General features: G+C 35.3%; 1 protein-coding gene across 10 annotated transcripts in view; it reads right to left on the reverse strand.

Annotated features, from left to right (window-relative positions):
* The window catches only part of LOC149557050 (digalactosyldiacylglycerol synthase 2, chloroplastic-like), a 102,466-nt gene extending 84,147 nt beyond the window's left edge, over positions 1 to 18,319 (reverse strand). The window contains exons 1-3 of one of the 10 annotated variants that reach the window (XM_089831714.1): positions 16,212 to 17,587; positions 15,804 to 15,999; positions 14,612 to 15,291 (exon numbers count right to left, since the gene is read on the reverse strand). In XM_089831714.1, coding sequence (XP_089687840.1) covers positions 14,612 to 15,291; positions 15,804 to 15,972 — 849 coding nt within the window. In that variant the 5' untranslated portion in view covers positions 15,973 to 15,999; positions 16,212 to 17,587. Of the gene's footprint in view, positions 1 to 14,611; positions 15,726 to 15,803; positions 17,588 to 17,858 lie in introns of those variants that run through there. The other 9 variants (XM_089831720.1, XM_089831717.1, XM_089831725.1 and 6 more) reach the window with 9 other exon arrangements.
* Positions 18,320 to 21,436: the final 3,117 nt, after the last annotated feature.

Here is a 21,436-nt window from a genome sequence, read left to right on the forward strand (position 1 = left end):
TAATTATATAGTTTAATTTAATTTTTTATATTAAAAATCAAATGCTCTAGTAAATATTACTGATTAAATGACATTTACATATTATATTGTTAATATGATAATGTAAATATAATTTATGTCCCACTTAAGTAATATTTTATCAAAATTAAATTGACATGTGCTTAATTGATCATGTAAGTTGTGTGCAACATGTAAATGAGGAAAACATGCAATTGCATCTAAAAGGTTAGATTTTAAATGAAAATGTTGAAGATTCAAGGGCAAAAAACTTGATGTTTTCTTCCTCCAATAACATGTTTTTCATCAAAAATGCTTACATCTGCCCATATAATGCCTTGAAATCCATCACAAAGGGGGCATTTTTTTAGTTTTAATGCATATACATGCATTTGGGGGTCATGATTTTGCATATCCAAGTCAAAAATTACCCATATTTGTGCACTTTTGAGCCACGTTTTTGCTAAAAACGCTCAGATTTGGGGCAATTTTTATCATTTTTTGGCTCAAATATAAGTTGTTTTGAGGTTTTAGTCCATATATATACTATTGAAGAACATGTTTTTGCCTTTATATGTCAAAAAATAATAATTTCATGCCTTATATGAATCATGATTTTACTAAAAACGCCCAGAAAATTGGGGTTTTTATCCACTTTTTTGCATTTTGGAGCCAAGTTTTTGCATTTGGGTCCATGTATATCCATCTAGGGTGTTGGGTGGATATTTTGCAACCGACAATTTTGTGTAAAATCCAGTCGCAAAATAGGATGACCAGCCATAGTGTGTGAGATAGAGTCTCTCCTACCTTAAAGAGAAAACTCCCCCTTCTCACCATTCCTTGTATCAACTCAAGGTCAGCAAGAAGTTGACAGATTTTGTAAAGGGGTGTTACCAATATTCTTTCCTCTTAGCTTTCAGAAAAGAATCCACTTACCCTCAAAACAAAAATTGAGCAAGATGAAACCTCAAACTACACTTCTATCTAAAGTTGTAAATGATGATACCAATAAACCAACGCTAACTCAAAGGCTAGCTGAAAGCGTACCAGTTTGGCTCTAAGTCCTGTTTCAACCTATTCTATAAGAATAACCTCTACCATTGGGGCACAAAGACTTCTAGAAGTAGGGAATTCTAACTATTTTTCATGAATTTGAGATGGTAATACAAGCTACAGTCAAAGCTCCTAGTCTATGTACTGCCACAACCGCTCCCAGTCAAAGCTTCGGCTCCGATTGCTTCTTAAATCACTGTGCTCTATTATTGAACACACAATAATAACATGAATCAAAGACAATAGGCACAAATTACAGTCAAAGCTTCTAATTTGCTCTATCACAACTGCTTCTAGTCAAAGCTTTGAATGCAAAATATCCACCCAACAAGCTTAACACATTATTAGTTTTTTATTTCAACAAATAATAATAAATAATCTAGGCTTCGGCCCATTACCTATCAAAAAAAAATTCGAATCACAATTAAATATTAATTTATAAATTTAAGTGTAAATAATTATATTTACATTTACAAATTATTTACAACCAAAGTACATAAAGGTATGCCTTCTAAAGCACCAATTCTTTACCCAGTAATGTGCTTGCACATCTTAGAAAGGGGAAGAGATTAAGAGACAAAATTTATCAATAAGCCGATCAAAGGATGAAGATTTTTTAAAGGATGTGAAGGAGAAAAAGCACAAGATTGTCCCACATCATGAAGATGTTTAACAGCATCATGCTTCAACAAATATCTCCAACAGATATATAAAACTAAATTTTAATTATATTGAAAACTCTCTTATTCATCTCAAGCTACAAAGCAATGGTTAATTCTCATCCATATTTTCTTCATAGGAATTTCAATGTCTTCCTAAACTTTTCTCACAATAGATCTTTCACATTATTGTCATGTTGGCATATTAGCACAGCAAGATTCTTATGTTGTAAGCAGAGTTTGCAACTTCCCTTAGCTCGTAAATAGATTTGTGTTACCCATTTTGTTCCCCTCAAGCCAGTCTTGTAGAAGAACCTTTTTTGTGTTGAGCTTTTTCATCTTTCCCCATTTGTGATGATAGTCATATAACAGTGTATTTCCCATTCATAATATAGTTTTGAAGGAATAGCTAAATTCTTGATGCAGAAGCATCTTGGGTTTGGAGCAATCTTGTATCAAACAAAAAAAAAATTGTTTCCAGATTGCTAGTTTTTACATTTTGGGAGATCATTCCAGTAATTTTGCATATCATCGAGCTAGCCTCTACGATGATCAAAGTATAATCAAGACCTATCTTGGATCATGTTCCTAGGTTCGCAACTTATTTGAATCCATGTTGCTCGAATTGTGATTCATTCTCTCTCTGGTAATGTGTTATTATCTATTCTTAGACTTGATCAAAGAATTTGGATTTGCAATGGATATGAGATATATTTGGAATTCTTGGAACAACAAGCCATATATCTCCACCACAAGCTCTCAAAAGGTTTGTCATAAACTCCTTATGATTTGGGACTAAACCTATTTGCATAATATGTTTCTTATCCTTGGGGAATGTAATTGATCTCAAGGTTGACCTATTTGTCATGATGCCTATATATGTAATGTAATGGATCTCTTGGGGGTAGTAGCAATAATGTAGTAATAAAGAAGTAATCTAATAGTAGGAAGATTGCAATCAAATAGGCATGTTCTACCCTAGCATGTATGAAGGCATCTATGTTGCCAACCAAATGTAATTTGATTTCTATTGAATAAGGGCGGATTTGGCATTTTTTATTGTATTCCTCCTTGTTTTCGATGTGTTTACTCTTGTTGCACACTTGAACTAGTCCCATTGAGCTCTCTCCATTCATGGTTGCATCATGTGGTATTAGAGAATGGTTTTGTTCTTGAGGATCGAATAAGAGCTAGCAAAATGGTTCATATGAGAGATATAGATCTTGCAGTGAGGGTTATGTTGAGACAAATTGTGACAAGACTTGACGTTGTTGAAATTGCCCAAAGAAGAGGAAAACCTATTGAAGATGTGAGTGATAAAGAAACGGAGGAAGCCACTATAGGAGAAGTTGAGTTTGTGCTTGAACAAGGGGATAAAAGATTCTTGAGAGCCTAACTCGAGTTAATGCAAGACTACATTTCAATTTACATGATTATGATGGTAAGCTAGATACGAATGAATTGCTTGATTGGACTACTACGATGGAAAACTATTTCAAGTATGAAAGTACAAATGTTGATCAAATGGTTAACATTGCTAGCACTAAGTTGAAGGACATGCATCGTTATGGTGGGAACTGTTGGCCACTTTTGCCCCCCATTTAGCCCATCACTGATAACCGATCAAAGAGATCTTCAATGGGTTGTTTTCTTTGTTGTGGGCTAGCATGCACGTTTGCAGGGGTTAACATTTCGTTTTAACCATTTTCACTATTTCGAAAGGTGACTTTCATGCCTTGTTTAAAACCACAAGATTCGCCATTTCGGAGAACTTCTTCCTTTTCCTCCGCAAAATAGCGACATCGAGTTGTGCCAATGGGGTTCTGCCATGTAGCAGTGGGATAACATTTCATGTTATCCCATTTCAACTTTTTGACTAGGATTCTTTTGATCTAACGGCTTTCACATTTTCCCATTACTGCCCTTTGCCCTTGCAAAGATGCGATGGTTGTCAAATTTGGGCACATCTTGTGGGGTTTTCTTTGTTGCATCTCAATTGCCCGCTTGATATGAAGTTGATCTATATCTACGGTTGTGTTTTAATCATGTGTTCGGGAGACTTTTCACAACATCTTGGCCGTATATTTCAAATGAGAGATCTTCATCAACAGTTCACACCATTTTGGGACAAATCAAATTTATTCCACGCGTGCCAACTCTATATTTTTCACGGGTGGTTAACCTATGTGTTATCCCACCCCGCGTTTTTTGACAGCGGCGCAAATTCATTTGTTGTGGCCATGACACATGACAAGGACCGTTTCTTTAATGTAGACCGACATTTTGGGCCTTGTTTCCACAGTGCCAATGCATCTCCATGCCTTTTTAATGCATCTAATGATCAAGTCTTTTTTATTTGATCCCTTTTCCGGCTAGGTGTATTGATTTGGGTTTCTTACTATCACTTCCAGCAGCAAGTTGCACTTCAAGATCAGATTTCATTATGATTCATTTATTGCTTCTCTCTACAACTCAGCTCCACTTTGTTACAAACGTAAATGCCAGAATACTTGCTATTAAACAGAGATCAAAACGATCAATATATACAAAAGGAGAATCGAATAGAATAGAAACATTCTATTCTAGACTACACTTAAATATTAGAATGTTTCTAATATTTACAATAAGCTACAAGAGTGAGCATTAAAGATTATTCTAATACCCCCCCTTAATGCTCAATATATTTACTACACCAATAGATCCCCTGAATTTAACAAACTTGTTAGGACCAAGGGGTTTTGTGAAAATATCTGCTGGTTGCTCTGAGGTAGGGACATAGAGTAACTGAATAGATCCATCTTCTACTAACTGTCGGATATAATGGCAATGAAGCTCGATGTGCTTGGTTCGTTCATGAAACACTGGATTTTTGGCAAGTTTGAGTACTGCCTGATTGTCTGTAAACAAAATAGTTGGACCTGCTTGAGAAATATGCATATCTGCAAGCATCTGACAGAGCCAAACTGCTTCACAAGTTGCCTTGGCAGCTCCTCTATATTCTGCTTCTGTAGAGGAGAGTGCATGTGCCTGTTGCTTCTTACTAGTCCAAGTAACTGCTGCAGATCCGATACTGAACACAGAACCAGATGTAGATTTCCTGTCATCAACTAAGCCGGCCCAATCAGAATCGATGAATCCACTGAGCTGAGGAGTAGTAATCCTTGTGTAAAGAAGACCATAATCTGAAGTACCATGTACATAGCGTAACACATGTTTCATTGCAATCCAATGATCAGTCTTGGGGTTCGTCATGAATTGTGAGATGTAGCTGACTACAAAACTGAGATCAGGTCTAGTAGTAGTGAGGTAGATGAGACTACCCACTAGCTGCCTGAAGAGTGTTTCATCTACAGGAGAAGAATTAGATTGTGCGGACAATTTTAGACTAGTCTCCATTGGAGTGGAGGCAGGTTTGCAATCCTGCATTCGAAACCTGTCAAGCAAATTTCTGGCATACTTGGACTGAGACAAAAAAATACTGTTGTCAGTCTGCCAAACCTCAATACCTAAACAATAATGAAGCAATCCAAGATCGGTCATATCAAAAGTTTTGCATAGATCCTATTTGATATCTGAAATCAAATGTTTTGAACTCCCAGTAATGATTAGATCATCCACATAGACAACAAGCAAAAGAATATCATTACCAGAGTGTTTAATATACAGATTACTATCTGACGGGTTGCGCTGAAATCCCTAATTAACCAAGTATTGATCAATCTTTATGTACCAAGCCCTAGGAGCCTGTTTAAGACCATAGATGACCTTCTGGAGTCTACATACTTTTGGTTCTGAACCAGCAACCTTAAAACTTGGGGGCTGTGTCATGTAGACTTCTTCCTGTAATTCACTATTGAGAAAGGCACTCTTCACATCCATCTGATGAACTTTCCAACCATACTGAGCTGCAATGGCAAGAAGAATGCGAATAGTGCTCATCTTGGCTGTCAGAGCAAATGTCTCCTCATAGTCAATGCCTTCGCACTGGGTGAATCCTCGAGCAACAAGTCTGGCTTTGTATTTGTCCAAGGTACCATCTGCATGGTACTTGACCTTATAGACCCATTTACAGCTAACGGGTTTCTTCCCAGGAGGGAGATTTGAAAGAACCCAGGTGTGGTTCTTTTGAAGACTCTAAAGCTCAGCATCCATTGCTTGTTCCCATTCTGGAATTCCTTTGGCCTCTGCATATGTCTGGGGCTAAGGGATACTGTGGATGTTGGCCATAAGAGCTATATTAACTGTGTTGTGCTGAATGTTATTATTTTTGGAGGTTCTACCCTCAATGAGTTCATTAGGACGAAGATCACTAATTGTTTGAGCCCACCATTTTGGCCGAAGAGTCGAGGAGCCAATATCAGATGCAATAAGAATAGCTGGATGAGGAGCAGGAACAGGAGCTGTATTATCTGGAAGTTGCTGAGGTGGTGTATTAGTAGCATCAGATGACTCATATAAAATAGAAGAACCCAAGTTAGAGATTGTTGAAGACTGAATCTTGGAATGCGGTGGGTAGTCAGAGAGCGGAAATGGTCCTAGTTCCTCATCAAACACAACATCACAACTGAAGATTAAACGATCAGTATTTACATCAATCAGTCTGTAGGCCTCATGTGTGTGACTATATCCTGTAAACATAAGTTTTTGGCTTTTGGAATCCAACTTAGTGCGTTTGGCATCAGGAATCCATACATATACCAAAGAGCCAAAAACTTTCAAATGGTTGATCCTAGGTTTGCGACCAGACCAGGCTTCCTCAGGAGTCTTATGATTAACTGCAAGGGTGGGTGACTGGTTAAGGAGGTATAAAGCTGTGGATACTGCTTTTGCCCAATATTTTCTGGGAACATTTCTATGTTCTAGCATAGCCCTAGCCATTTCTGTGATAGTACGGTTTCGACACTCTACAACACCGTTTTGTTGAGGGGTGTGAGGTGTGGTGAACTGATGTCTAATGCCATGAGTAGTACAGAAGGCGGAGAAAGCAAAAGAACAGAATTCCCCCCCATTATCGGTCCTAAGAGTACGGATGGAGGAACCAGACTCTTTTTCTACTAGAGCTTTAAACTGCTGAAATATAGGAAAAGCATCTGATTTTTGCTTAAGAAAATATACCCACATTTTGCAACTGAAATCATCCACAGAGTAAAAAATACCTGTTCCCAATAATAGAAGGAGTATTCATAGGACCACATACATCAGCGTGGACCAACTGGAGCACTCTAGATGCCCGCCATGAGTCACCATTCTTAAATGGTGTCCTATGTTGCTTCCCTGCTTGACAAGCTCCGCAAACGCAATGGTTCTGGGTCTGAATATTAGGTAGGCCATGGACTAAATTATCCTAAGCAAGTTGTGCTAGATACTGAATGTTCAGATGATCGTATCGCTGATGCCAGAGACTGCTAAGAGCGGATGATTCGGCAATGAAAGCATGCTCAAGGGAATCGCCTGAATCTACAAGTCTATAAATACCATGATCCTCAAGACTGACAGCAAGGGTAGTGCGAGAAGCACGATCAATAATCGAACACTTATTTCCACTGAAAACGACATCCAACTGAGGAGAGTGCTTCATAATCTGACTAACAGACAGAAGATTATGTTTCATGCCAGGAACATAACATACATTGAAGAACATGAGTTTTCTTCCTCCAGACTGAATCTGAATATTTCCCTTGCCGACAATATTGTATTCTTCACCGCCTCCAAAGATTACTGAGTCAAAATAGGGAGTGAATTCAACAAACCAATCACGCTTATGAGTGAAATGTCGAGAGGCACCAGAATCGATGTACCAGGCAGAAGATTTCACATGATTTGCAGGTATTCTGGCCATAAAGGCATGGTAGATAGATTCTTTCTGCTCTGAGTGTTGGGCAGAATGGGCTTGCTGTTTAATTGAATTTGACTTCTAATGTTGCTAATACAAATGCTCAAATGGCACAAACTTCGAGGTGAGAAAATGAAAGACCCAAAAAAATTGGAGTACCCAGAAAAGAGCTCGAAAAACCCAGATATAAAATGTTGTTGGAATCCGGATCCGCTAGCTCGAAAATCGAAGCACAAAAAACGAGACACCCAAAAAAATCTGACAACCCATTTGAGATCTCGAAAAACCCACCAAGAATATGTGTTCAAAAAAAATTTCCAAGTCAAAAAATTAGGGTTTTCAAACAAAACCCTAGTCGGCAGCCATTGATGGAAAAAAGTTGCAAAAAAATTTCGATTTTCTATGAAAAATCGGACTTTTCTTTTCAGAATAGGGACTGACGGACTGATAGGGCAATAGAGATGAGGATTTCGACACCAAAAAATGGTGTTACAAACATGTTTTTGTTGCAGATACAGGGAAAAATGGCTGCAAAAAATGGCTTGCGATTTTCTAGTCAAAAATGAGCAAGAGAGAAATGACGCAAATAACAAACGCGCAAAATATCAGAGGTCGCTGAAGGGATGCAAAACATAACAGACACGAGCAAGCTGAAGTCGGGTTTTTGTAGATTCAAGCTTGAAAAAAAGGTGTGATTTGCAGATGGAATGAGCCCCTGGAGCAAAACCGAAACTAGGGCAAAAAGATCATGTCTTGGAGAGACGCAAATGCACAAAATAATTTTGAAAAATTTATGCACTGATAATTTCAAAAGAAATTATAAATTTTCAAACTAATAACATATTAGGCTCTGATACCATGTTACAAACGTAAATGCCAGAATACTTGATATTAAACAGAGATCAAAACGATCAATATATACAAAAGAAGAATTGAATAGAATAGAAACATTCTATTCTAGACTACATCTAAATATTAGAAACATTCTAATATTTACAATAAGCTACAAGAGTGAGCATTAAAGATTATTCTAATACTTTGGTTGGATATTTAACTCCATAGTTATATCTGAGTTATGCCTAATCTATAAAAGCATGTTGTAAATATATTTTCAGGGTTCTTCTCTATTTTTCACTTGCAATAGCTTTATGCTCTACAATTGCATTTCCTTTTTTGTGTTTCATGAATAAAATTCTCAGCTTTACCTTATCTTGCTAGTCTAATAAATTGTACAATTTCTTGCCTTGTATGTGTTATTTCTGGTTTGTTCTTTCATGTTTGCATATCATGTCTAGCTTGCCGCTGGATGTTGTCTTGTGAACTTGTCTCCTTGCAAGATTTCATTAGTTTTATCATCATATAAATTCTGAAAGGGTAGATTTGAGTTGAGATTTGTGTATTTGGGGTTTTTATTGATGTTTTGTGCAGTTATAGGCAGGGTTGTAACCAAATTTCAATCTTGGTGCATCACCCACTTTCCCTTCAGCATTTTATTTCATGCATTCTCTCTCCCTTTTCCTCTTAAGTGGTAGTGTAGGTGCATCTGATTGTCAAGAAGCTGGCCTTCTCCAGAGATTCGACCTCAAAGCACAAGTCCCACACTTGGAGCTCATTTCCATGTTACACAAGGTCGCTTGAGGGTCATATCTCAAGCAAGGGTGCAGACTTTTGTGTCAACAGGAACATTTGCAAGTAGATAGATAAAGGAGAGAAAAGGAAAAGATCAAGTCATGGGATAAAATGGTGAATAATTGAAAGGTAAATTCTTGACTGGTGAATATCAAGGTTGTTTGTTGAGGAGGATGCAAATTTGAAGCACAAGGGATCTAATGTAAAGGAGTATATCAAAGAATTCTCTAAAGGATGAGATTGAAAGAATTACAAGATACCTAAATGTTTGAGGACACCTATTCAGGATCAGAATGTTAAGATGGAAAGAGTTGAGGAAACTTATCAGTTTTCCCAAAAGGATGAGAAGAAATTGAACAAGAGGCAAGAACATTAACAAAGAGGAAGATATGGTAGATTTCAAAGAGGTGAGACATTTACCGGAGAAAGCACTAATTCAGATCCAAGCAAAGGCAATTCAGAATGGAAAGAAGTAATCATAGGAGAGAACACAGGAATTTCTTCAAGGGAACTTGATTAAAATGTGGGGAAGAAGGTCATGGAGCATTTGAGTGTGCACAAGGAAATTCGAGCAAGAGAATTGGTAGTAGTAACAGGAATGCATTTATGGAAGAAGAGTCACCTAGATCTATGAATCAACCAAAAGATGGAGAAGCCTTGATGATTAGAAGAGCACTATGTAATGAGGAACCTGATCAAGAATCGGTGTTGGGGAAGAGTTTGTTCAAGACAAGAGGTGAAGTTGCAGGAAAATGTTGCAAAGTCACCATTGATAATGGGATATCAAACAACCTAGCATTAGAGGAAGTGGTTGCCAAGTTGCAGTTACCAAGGATCAAACATCTAAAGCCATATCAGATTGCATGGATAAAGGATGGTCATAAGGTACTGGTAATTAAGCAATGTGTAGTAAAATTGAGAGTTTGGTCTTATCATGATGAAGTTCTTTGTGATATTATGTCAATGAATTGTTGTCATATCTTGTTATGTAGACCTTGGCAGTATCATAACAAGTAATACATGATAGTAGATTGAATAGGTATACCATAGTAGCAAATGGGATGAAGCAAGTAATGTTACCTTTGGTAAGAGATCCTGAGAACGAGAATCAGACCGAGTAAGGGCTTGCTTGGTTGAAAGAAGGGAATTCCAAGATATGAAGAGAGACAATATGTGTTATGCTTTGATTCCAAAGAAACCCGATTGGGAATTATGGATGAGAGACCAAAGAAGATAAAAGAGTAATTGACAAGAATTGAAGATGTCATTTCAGATAATGTACCTAATGGATTACCCCCTATTAGAAGCATCGGTCATTGTATGCATATAGTTCCAAGTACAAGTTTACCAAACAAAGCACCACACTAAACGACACCTGCAAAGAATGAGGAATTGAATAGGCAAGTACAAGAGTTGTTGAGGAAAGGTCTCATCAGAGAATGTTTTAGTCCTTGTGCGATATTGGCACCTAAGAAGAATGGAGAATGTGTACTAATTCCAAAGCTATCAACAAGATCACAGTAAGGTATAAATTTCTTTTGCCTAGGATGCATGACATAATGGATTTTTTGAGTGGAACAAAGTATTTTACTAAGATCGATTTGAAGAGTGGTTATCATCATATTAGAATCAGAGAAGGTGATGAATGGAAGATAGCATTTAAGACTAATGAGGGTTTGTATTAATAGTTGGTTATGCCTTTTGGTTTAACTAATGCACTTAGTACTTTAATGAGGTTGATGAATGAGGTATTGAAGAAATTCTTGGGTAAATTTGTGATAGTGTACCTAGATGGTATTCTGCTTTTCAGTAAGAGTAAGGAAGAACATTTGTTGCATCTAAGACAAGAATTGCAAAGATTGAAAGAAGAGAAGTTGTTGATCAATATTAAGAAATGCTATTTCATGAAGCAAGAGATAGTGTATCTTGGATTTGTGATTTCAGCTGAAGGTTTGAAGATGGAACCTAAGAAGGTTAAAGCAATTGTGGAATAGCCTCCACTGAAGAGTGTTGGAAAGCTAGACCATTTCATGGATCGGTTAGTTTTTAGCAGAAGTTTACAAGAGTTTCAATTTGCTCTGTAACCCTATGGCAGAAATTGAGAGGTGATCGGAAGCATTTCAGATGGACACATGGAGTGGACAGGAGTTTTGAACAACCAATATTAGTTTTACTGGATTTCAATAAGGAGTGATCAAGGAATGGACTAGGAGTGTACTAACTACAAATGGATTATGAAATAATTTCCTATATATATAACTGATTTCACTATTGTAACTGGTATTAATGCTACAGTATAAATATTAGACCATATATTGGTCCCCTCATTCTTATAAGCATTCAGATATAATATTCTGTAAATCACTATCAATTTATAGAAAACTTACACCATGCCACTTGCTGCTACACAATGCTTGCAAGCAACTAAGTATGAATTGTTTCCTTTCTGGTCTCTTCCTAGTAATAGATATCCTTTATAAGCCCTGCTTCTTCAATGATTGCTGAAATGTGTTTAAACTTCATCTTATACCTTGCACGTAGGAAAGGCTGTAATTTTGGTACATATCTTTATGCCTCTAGATCCCTTCAATGGGTATCATACTATTTCATAACTATTTGATTTGCTATATGCATTGTGTCTGCTTAAGATGATATCATATGCCTGTGACTCTTCTTAGCAATGTATGTATTAGTCGCTGTTATTAATATTTGTCTGTTATCACTACCCAATCTTGAATCCACTTGTTAATCATAACCGATATTATTTACAACCAAACTAGGCCTGATAAGTATATTATCAATATCCAATTGCTGCCACCAAATCAAAGTCACTGGCTTGTACATGACAAACAAATCAATAATATAAATCAATATTTGGCATCGGTTTTGATTATTCACTGTCTTCTAAACACTCTACTGATGAATTTAAGGACAGTTGCCTTCACCTTTTCATGACCAGCAGCTTGAACATAATTGATATGTCGCCGACCTTGATTTGTAACGATAATCCTAACCATTCATTATAATTTCTTTATGCTCATTATGTCAGTCAATCCCCTTTGTAAATAAAGAGTTGACATAATCGTTGTGCTTCAGCTGTTACTTAAGTTACTGTCTACAAGGACTCACTGTCTTACACCTACCGCTTGATGCTTGTAACCTTTAATTACTTAATCAAAATCATCATTGGCTGACTAATCATAACAGTTGTTTAGTTCCTCCATTAAATCGATGAAATTATGTGTCACTTCCCTCCACATATTCGATCTGCTTACAAGATACCTTGGTTTATATTATTTCTGTTCCTTAAATTCAGTACTGCTTAGCAATAAACAAGTGAACATCTCCTATTAATGTTTAATGGATGTTTCTTCCATGATAAATGCCTTAATTGATATCCTTCATTTAATTACCACACTTGCAATTTTGTCTTTCAGAGACTTCACAATCACAATTAGGGTTTCAAAAAGGGGACATGAGATCATCCTGGACAAGATCCAAGTAAAAGACACTGAATTGCACATGTTTTCAAGGAAAGAATCAGACTCAAGTGACCACGATTGTTAATCAAGTTATAGGATTTCTTCAAAGGATCTACCATTGTCAGAACAGAACAATTTCCTCAAAATAGTGCCAAGAATCAAGGGTCAAATTGGCTAATTTTAGCCCAAGCTGTTTTTTGCCATCACTGTGCTTTAGAAGATAATCACATTCGACGAAATTAATTTTTATAGCAACTATTTATACATTGGCTATTTTTGGACAACCTTCTAGAGGGTCTTCTATTGGATGATTTTCTAATATAATACTAAACTTGTAGACAAAATAGCTTAATAAGCTTTCTTTCTGTACAAGCAAAACCATTTGCTGCAAAGAGGTTTTAGTTAGCCTTTTTATTTTTTCTCATGTGAAGCCTCATAAGGCTTACAATTAAGTTATTTTGAGACTTACATGTTTATGGAATGTAATTCTTATGGCTACTTTTTGCCAAGATTATTGTTTGAGCTTCTAGGTGATCTTGTGAATGGATTGTGGATATAAATCAAATTACTTTTATTGAAAAATTTGCGAGCTTTGAATTTTAAATTTCATCAAAGGATTAATTATAGCTTTATATGTGATTTCTCCTCTCAATTTGTTCAAATTAACGAGTAAAATCAAATTCTAAGTTTTCATTTCACTCATGCTTTCTACTCTCTACTTTTAGCTGGACAACATGAATGTTTGTTAGCTATTATAGGTGTCTGCTTTCAGGAAACGATATAAAATCTCTGATCTTGTGTAGACATGCTTACAAGCCTTGAGACCTCATCTAACAACAATTAGATGGGTAATTGCTTTAGTTTGTTAGTGATGCTGGCTCAAAGGTCAAAGATATAACTTGCACATACTGCAAAAAGCTAAGATTCATTTTCTTAGGTTTTCTAGGGTTTAGATTTTTCTTGTATTACAAGGTGGCTTCCTTTAGCTTCTTTCCAATAATTGTTCAAAACTCCAAGATTTAACTTGCACGTATTGTACGGAGCTAAGGGTCATTTTCTTAGGTTTCCTAGGGTTTAAATTTTTCTTTTATTACGAGGTGGCTTCCTCTTCTCATTTGAAGATAGGTTTATCGTTATACGCTGTTTCATTTGGTATGTACAAAAATGTGCCAAAAACAACTGCCAACAGTAAGCTAGATGAAGGGCCTGGAGATCACATTAGAACAAAACAGACCAAGATTTTCCACCCCAAATCAAGGATTCAGCTGCTACAAATACTCCACCATGTGAGTACAAAAAGACAGACGAAATATTTGTAGATACAGAAATACTTGTGAATGAAGCACATGTAACCTAGAATAGTCATCTTAAATATTATTGCATTTTTATTCCAGTGTTATTGGATTTTCCTGGAAAAAGAAAATGAATAACTAAATATTTGCTTCAATTCTTGGTAGCAAGTCAAGACAGACAAATAAAATATTATTTTTTGAAACAAATAAAGCTTAATACAACAGTACATAGCATATTTTCTGAAACATCAACCAGATAAGTCTTTGTCGTAGCATTTCTCTAGCAAATATTATTGATGCTACAAGGCAGCAATTCAAACAAAAGCCACAATTTAATTGTGTCATTGCCTTGAGATCTTGCAAATAGCAAAGTGTAATGAAATTATATAAACCTCAAGAAAAGCAGCTTCCATTTGCATTAATTTTAGGTCCCAAAATAAATTCAAGATGGCTATGGATAGAGATGAACTGAATCCTTTTCTTTGCAAGCCAGGTTTCTCTTATATGTGGAAGTACAAGATCATTAAATACAGAATGAAGCAGAAATAAGATGTCATAAATGGGCCTAGCAACTATAAAATTCTAGAAGGAAAGAAAGCATTCGGTATAATAGTTTTCTTTCGACATGAGAGTAGATTAGTTTGTGCAAAAAACCATACGACATACCAGGGGTCTCTCTGAATTTTGATAAAGTTTTGTCTTCTTCAACTTCTTAAAGAATTCTGCAGGAGAATTGCTTGAAGTTGCAGAGCTTTCTATGTCATTCAAACTTGCATTTAAGTGTGTCAACGGCTCTGAATCTTCAATTGCAATCTTTCCTCCTGCACTGTCTTGTGTCTGCCAAATTTTTGACCATTCTATGGGGACAAGGTATTCATTCCTTTTCAAAGTGTCTTTATCCCTATCTGGTAGAATACACAGCCTGCCATTCAAAGGTTTCAATCCTCTTAGCAAAATCTTATCTTCACAGCTAGGATACTCTGGTTTCGAATATGAATGACGTAATTCCATCAAATTTGACTCCCATTTTTTCAGCAATCCTGATTTGTCTGCTTTGAGTGGTTTAACTTTAAATGGAGAAGATATAGAGCTCTTTCTGACATCCTGCCATCTCTGGAGCCATGCTTTTTCCCACTCTTCATCAAATGAATGTGCTAAGTCTGTAAGAGGCTCCTTCAATGAGCATGCTCTCTGTAGGACAAGTTTTAAATCTTTATTTGCATTTTCGCTCATACTTTGCCAGCTCCTAGGTATTAAAGAAAATGATCCCTCTAGAGAATGTACTTTTATTTGAGATTTTTGATCTCCCATGTGATTGCCTATCATTACAGAAGACCAACTTACCGCTGAAAAACCCAAATGATCAGATAAGTAGCATGCATTCAGATATTGTTGCATAGAAATCCATGACAGACTTACTTAACAATTAACCCCTTCTCTTATTTACTGATTGCTAATACTTTAAAAGAATGCTTTTGCCAATGATGCTGCCAAAATTTGGAAACAGGGAAATGTTAAGTCTGTGGATGTGCCTAAAATAAGTTTTAAACATCCAACAAATGAAGTGAAAAATTATAGCTAAAGGAAAATATAGAATATGGGAACATTGAAATAAGCTTCATGATTCATTGCGTGATAGCAATAAGAAATCCACTTAGATCAACACTTCAGGGATCTTGGATCAAAATTAACAAGACATGCTTTCTCCATTTCCCAGTGTTTTAATTCTCATCTTTTTGGGTTTATGTCTTTTGTTGTTCATGTATTGCGAATATTTTAAATTTTTAGTTGTATCTCCTAAAATAGTGTTTTTAATATTTATTATGCATCATTAGGAGTTATGTGTCCATTGACCCACCTAATCCACGTAAAGTAGCCAAATATTGTGCATTTAAATGGAAATATTTGTTTCCCTCCAATTTATGGAAACTAATGAGGAAATAGTTGCAAAAATCTTTGTCGGCAACACCCTGACACTTCCATTTTATGCATGTATGATCTCCAAGGACAGATAATTTAATCCTCATGAATGAGAAATAATAATAAGATTGGTACTGCAAAAGTGAATGAAATGTATCAGACTAGAGAGTCATAAAAATAGGAAGAAGAGAGATTGATATTATAGTTAAAAGTTAAAACTAACTGAGATAAATGTTAGAGATGTACAACAATTTTATGCAGAAAAAAGAGGATCCTTCCAGATTTAATGTGAGGGACATGAAGGTTTATAAAGATCTAATGTTGTCACAAATGAGTTGTTCCTTACTGCAAGTTATTCCCAATACTAGGCACTTGATCATAGCTCCTAAATTGATCCAATGTATCTCCACCCTTGGCCATTAGTCACGCAATGTAACAATAATCAGATTGTATTTCACTGCAATTCTAGCCTTGTCTCCTCAAGGAAAAAATCATCAGAATTCTAAAACGGCATCTAGAAGAAGTAACACCATCAAAAGCATCAAATCCTGGCCTGCAAATTATTTACTTTAGAGTTTTACCGTGCTTGAAAATTATTTCACATCATGGCAGTTCCCCCAATCGGCCTAGTGTGGATCAGAACTGCCTGAGATAGGTGGCCACACAAGACAGGAGCAAACAGTATTGCTCTATATTTTCTTCTTGCCAAGCATGTATGGCATTCTCAAAGTTAATTCATGAAAGCAAACTTTGAGAGCAAAATTAACCTACCTGAGGCCTCCATTCATTAGCCTTTTCAGCCTCGAATGAACTGCGATTTGTTAGAAAACGCTAGAAAAAATAAAATCTAAATAAACTGTTAGACATATTGAAATGACTCTTTAATTAAAGACTGGCTTAGAGTTTCCCATCCGTAGCAAAAAGCTCCTCAAAATGAAGGGGGTCTGTGAACTTCATAATTTTTCCAAGATGACGTTAGGGCCCAAGAATGTAGAATATTAAATAATTAATGTAGCGGATGACTCGAAGAAAATTTAAGGATTAATGCAGCAGAATCAAATAAAAAGGATGGGAACTAAATTTTGCTGGAAAAGCCACAATTTAAATCAAAGGACTTGTACGAGAGAGAACAATCGACGGATAAAGCCAATGGGAAATTGAAAACCTTATAATCAGAGAGAGCCAAGACTCAACAGTTTATGATAATTACTCTAATTAAAGGAGTCAAATTAATTAAGGAGACATTCTAAATCCTACTCAATTTACTTTGTAAACTACAAAAGCAAAGAGATGTGCATATAATACGACACAAAGAGCTAGCATAAAGGCTCAAAGCTCCTGCTGAATGGCCTTCAAGGCGCTTCATACTACCAAATGACGAATTCAACTCGTTAGATTCAAATAATCAACACAAACATGCATGAGCACTCTGAATGGTTAATAATATTACAATTCAGCATTATGAAAGATCAAATAAATTGGAATCCAATAATTATATGTTGTTCAATACCTTAGAATTTCAAAACCTTTGATATAAGAAGAAAAATTCAAAGATTTCTTTAGCTTAAACTGCCCATGAAACTTGCCACTGTGAATTCCGGAAAAGGACGAAAATTCAACAGCAGACAATATAAACAATCCAGGCTTGAGTTTTTGAAATAAGAAAATATTTTTGAAGAAATAGCTCGACAGCATTCGAAAATTCTTCGCTTTGCACAAGACAAACAATAAAGTACAAAGCATTTGAAAATTCTTCGCTTTGTATAACACAGTCGATAAATTTCAAAGCTTTTAATTGTTTTAAAAACGACTAAATTTTATTTCTACTGATCATTCGGTTTTAACAAAGAATGAGATCAAAATCACAAATATTTTCATATTTTTAGCAAAAGAAAGACATAGATAGAGAGCGGGATGGGGGGTGAATGAATTCTTTCCTTGGGACACAGAAACAAAATAAAGGAATCGGGAAAACGAAGAAAGACCATTTTACCTCTATAAAATTCGAGTCATTAAGAGCGAACAGCTAATGGTTTGCAATACAATGTGCAGATTGAAACTATTCCGGGGAAAATATAAAGACTGTTGGCTTAGAATAATCTGCGGAGACTATTAGTTTAGAATTACCTAACAGATTGTTTGGGCTTGAGGACGACGTTAAGAAAGAAAAAACACTTTCTTTAATGAAAATTCTTCTTTTTATACCACAAGATATGGATTCGTTATACATTACACATTGCCCGAAAGTGAAGAAGAGAAAAATTGATTATTCCCCGGGAATCAAACTCTTTGCATAAAGGGCTTCGATCCTCTGGACAGGTTGGAGATGGAAGATGGAGACTGGCTGTCCAGACTGCGTAATATAATAAGTCAAAATAAAAGGAATATGCCTCCCTTGATTGGAATATTAGAGATGGAAGACAAAATCTATGCGTAGAGGAAGCGTGGAAATTTGATGGTGTTTAGTGTGGCGTAAACTTAGCCACTTTTATGACTTATTTCTTGCACGAATGCTACGCGCAGCAAGCACCCGTCTCTCAAAACACATATGAGACTCATTAGGAAATAAAATTTAGTCTCTCAAACATTCAAGTTATTCAATTAATTGTAGTGTGGAATTCTTTAAAACTAATTTCATTTTGAGTTTTTAATTTGGTTATTGGTATTTTTAGGTTAGGAAGGATTGAAGTATAATTTTGGAAGCTTATAATTTATGGCACAATTCAATTATGTGTCTTCTAATATTGTGAATGAAAATTCTAATTTTTTTCATTTTATTTTGCATATTTGGTAAGTCTATTTTTTATAATTAAGGTTCTAGGATTACATTGTCATATATGATATCATATCACTATGTTTTTATTGGGGTTGTTTTAAAAAGTTCAAAAAGAGAGGTAGACTTGTAGTTATGCACTAAGTTATGTTTTATTGATGTAATGTCATCAACAACACTAACAAGACACAAATATTTGTGTCAAATTTATAAAACTAGCATATTTATATGTTATATGTAAATTCGTGTAGAGATGTGAAATTTGAAAATCTCTCAACAATCATAAAAGAATAATTTAAAAATAAATAAAAACAATGAAAGAAAACTTGTCATATCAAATTGGATAAGGAAGAAAACATTAGTGTTAATACTTTTGTTTACATTGGTAGGGTCATTGTATGGTTATGCATCTCTCATTAAAGAATGGATATTGTGTCAACAAATGCTATAACAACTATTAGAACATGTTCAACTATTGGATCTTTTCTCATTTTATTAGATTGTCTTGAATGTATTGAGATCAATATATTATATAATACTACTTGGCATAAAAGTTAGTATATTGTATTTTTTTTTAGTTTTATTATTATGTATTTTTAAATTATTATCTTATTTAATATTTTATTTTTTGTATTAGTTTAAATACACAAATATAGAGTTTGTTAAGATCAAGTTAACACTTAGGCAAAATCCTACAATGCAATAGTAACTTGCGAGCCTCTCATGTGGGAGGTCTTGGGCTCAAATCTACCTATGCTTAACAATAATAATTAATTCGAACAAATAATAATAATTAATCTAGGCTTCGGCTGTTTATCGATCAAAAAAAAAAAGATCAAGTTAACGCCAACAAATAATACGACCACAAATGAAGAATTAAAAATATCCAATCATACGACCAACATAAAAAATAGTCGATTGAAATTTATAAAATACAATGAAAACAAGAGATGTAGAGCATTAAAGTCCATGCCAATATGCATTTAGAGTTAAGATTGGGTGAAATTGGTGGATTAATGCATTACCAATTAAGTTTGAATGCATGATGGAAATATTTTGATAGATAATTGTGCTGAATAGAATTATGCTTGATAATTTTACAAGTTTCTTTGAGTTTGAGTGTGAAAATTTTCCACTTCCAACAAAGAGGTGTTTTGCATTCACCCAACATTTGTAGTTTTGCTACCAGCTGCAACTAGCAATTTTTCATTAGGGAAAATGCTCTTTAATTACCAAATTCTGCATTTTGATGTCCCATACCATCTAATAGAATCTCCAACATTGTAATAACCCCAATAGGATTATAACTTCTTCCAACACCAAAAATCTTTATACTTCAGTTGTTTGACATTTCGTCAAACACTTTGCAAGCAAGGGTCCTCTGACTGATATAACTTTTCAGATTGTTGCAATGATTCTTGTTTGAATTTGCCTCAAAGAGAATGCTTACAAAAGACTCCAAGTTGTCTAAACAATGACCTAACATAAATATGCAACTAATTTTGGCAATAGTGAATGCATATATGAGTTTTAATCATGAAAATGATCACCTACAGCCAACTAGTATTTTAACAAACAGTTGGTATGCAAGCTAACTAGCTGATAAAAAATGATATATTAATGCTCAAAGACAACTATTAATGACCAGCAATTGTATCTCCTTGATTGAGAATGAGTGTCCAATACAATATTCATACTAAGTTAGCCAAGACTCTTGGCATTTACAAAGATATCAAAATATGATGATTGTTGGTAAAGTAATATGCACCTACAGCTGCCAATGAAAACTAATGCAACACTAAATATCTAACTTCAATACTCCCCTATAGAAGTACGCTAATCACATGCATGATTAAATACAACTAAAGCCATGGATTGCTGATACCATTGTGAGGAATGTAAAAATGAATGATGTATCTATTAATGAATGATAGGTCTGATTACGAAATGACAATTACAACAGCACTCTATAGTGAAAGGCAACTATGAAAATACACATCAGACCTAGCATATGAAGTCGCCTTAGAGAATAGATGTATTGCAATACCACTGAATAGAAAAATAACCTCCGCAAGTGCCCAAGTCGTGCCTCTCTAGCTGCCACCCCTCATTGTAGATGGTTGTAATAATTTTCTTTACTTTTTTGAATTTGCTTTTTTGAATTGCTTTTTTTTTTTTTTTTTTGGATTGCTTTTTCGGACTTGCTTTTTCGGCTTGCTTTGTTGGTTCTGCTTTTTTGGCCTGCTTTTTTCGGACTGCTTTTTCGGCCTGCTTTTTTTTGAACTTCTTTTTCGGCTTGCTTTTTCGAATTGCTTTTTCGGCCTGCTTTTTCGAACTGCTTTTTCGGCCTTCTTTTTGAACTCAAATATTTTTTCTCAATGTAGCACAAATAGAAGACTGAAGTATCTTCCTCCCAGCTGCAATAATTCAAGTGATATTTCACACCCTCAAAATCACGTACCAATTGAGAGTTTTTGTTCTCAATGGCCACAAATATTTTTTTTCAATGTAGCACAAATAGAAGACTGAAGTATCTTCCTCCCAGCTGCAATAATTCAAGTGATATTTCACACCCTCAAAATTGCGTACCAATTGAGAGTTTTCGTTCTCAATGGTGAGTTATGACTATTACAGAAACCCTAGGCTCCACAATGCACATCAAGAAACATCAACATCAACAACAACAATCTGGATGATTAGAATGAAGCTCGGGGGTGCCTATTTATTCTTTTTCCTCCACTTTCTCCAGAAGCTTCTAGAACATTATTTTGTTTTATCTATTAAGTGACTTTATAAAA

The sequence above is a fragment of the Cupressus sempervirens genome, chromosome 5 (genome assembly GCF_028749045.1).
Source record: "Cupressus sempervirens isolate cs-2001-9-10 chromosome 5, ASM2874904v1, whole genome shotgun sequence".
In the NCBI taxonomy this organism is placed as follows: Eukaryota; Viridiplantae; Streptophyta; class Pinopsida; order Cupressales; family Cupressaceae; genus Cupressus; species Cupressus sempervirens.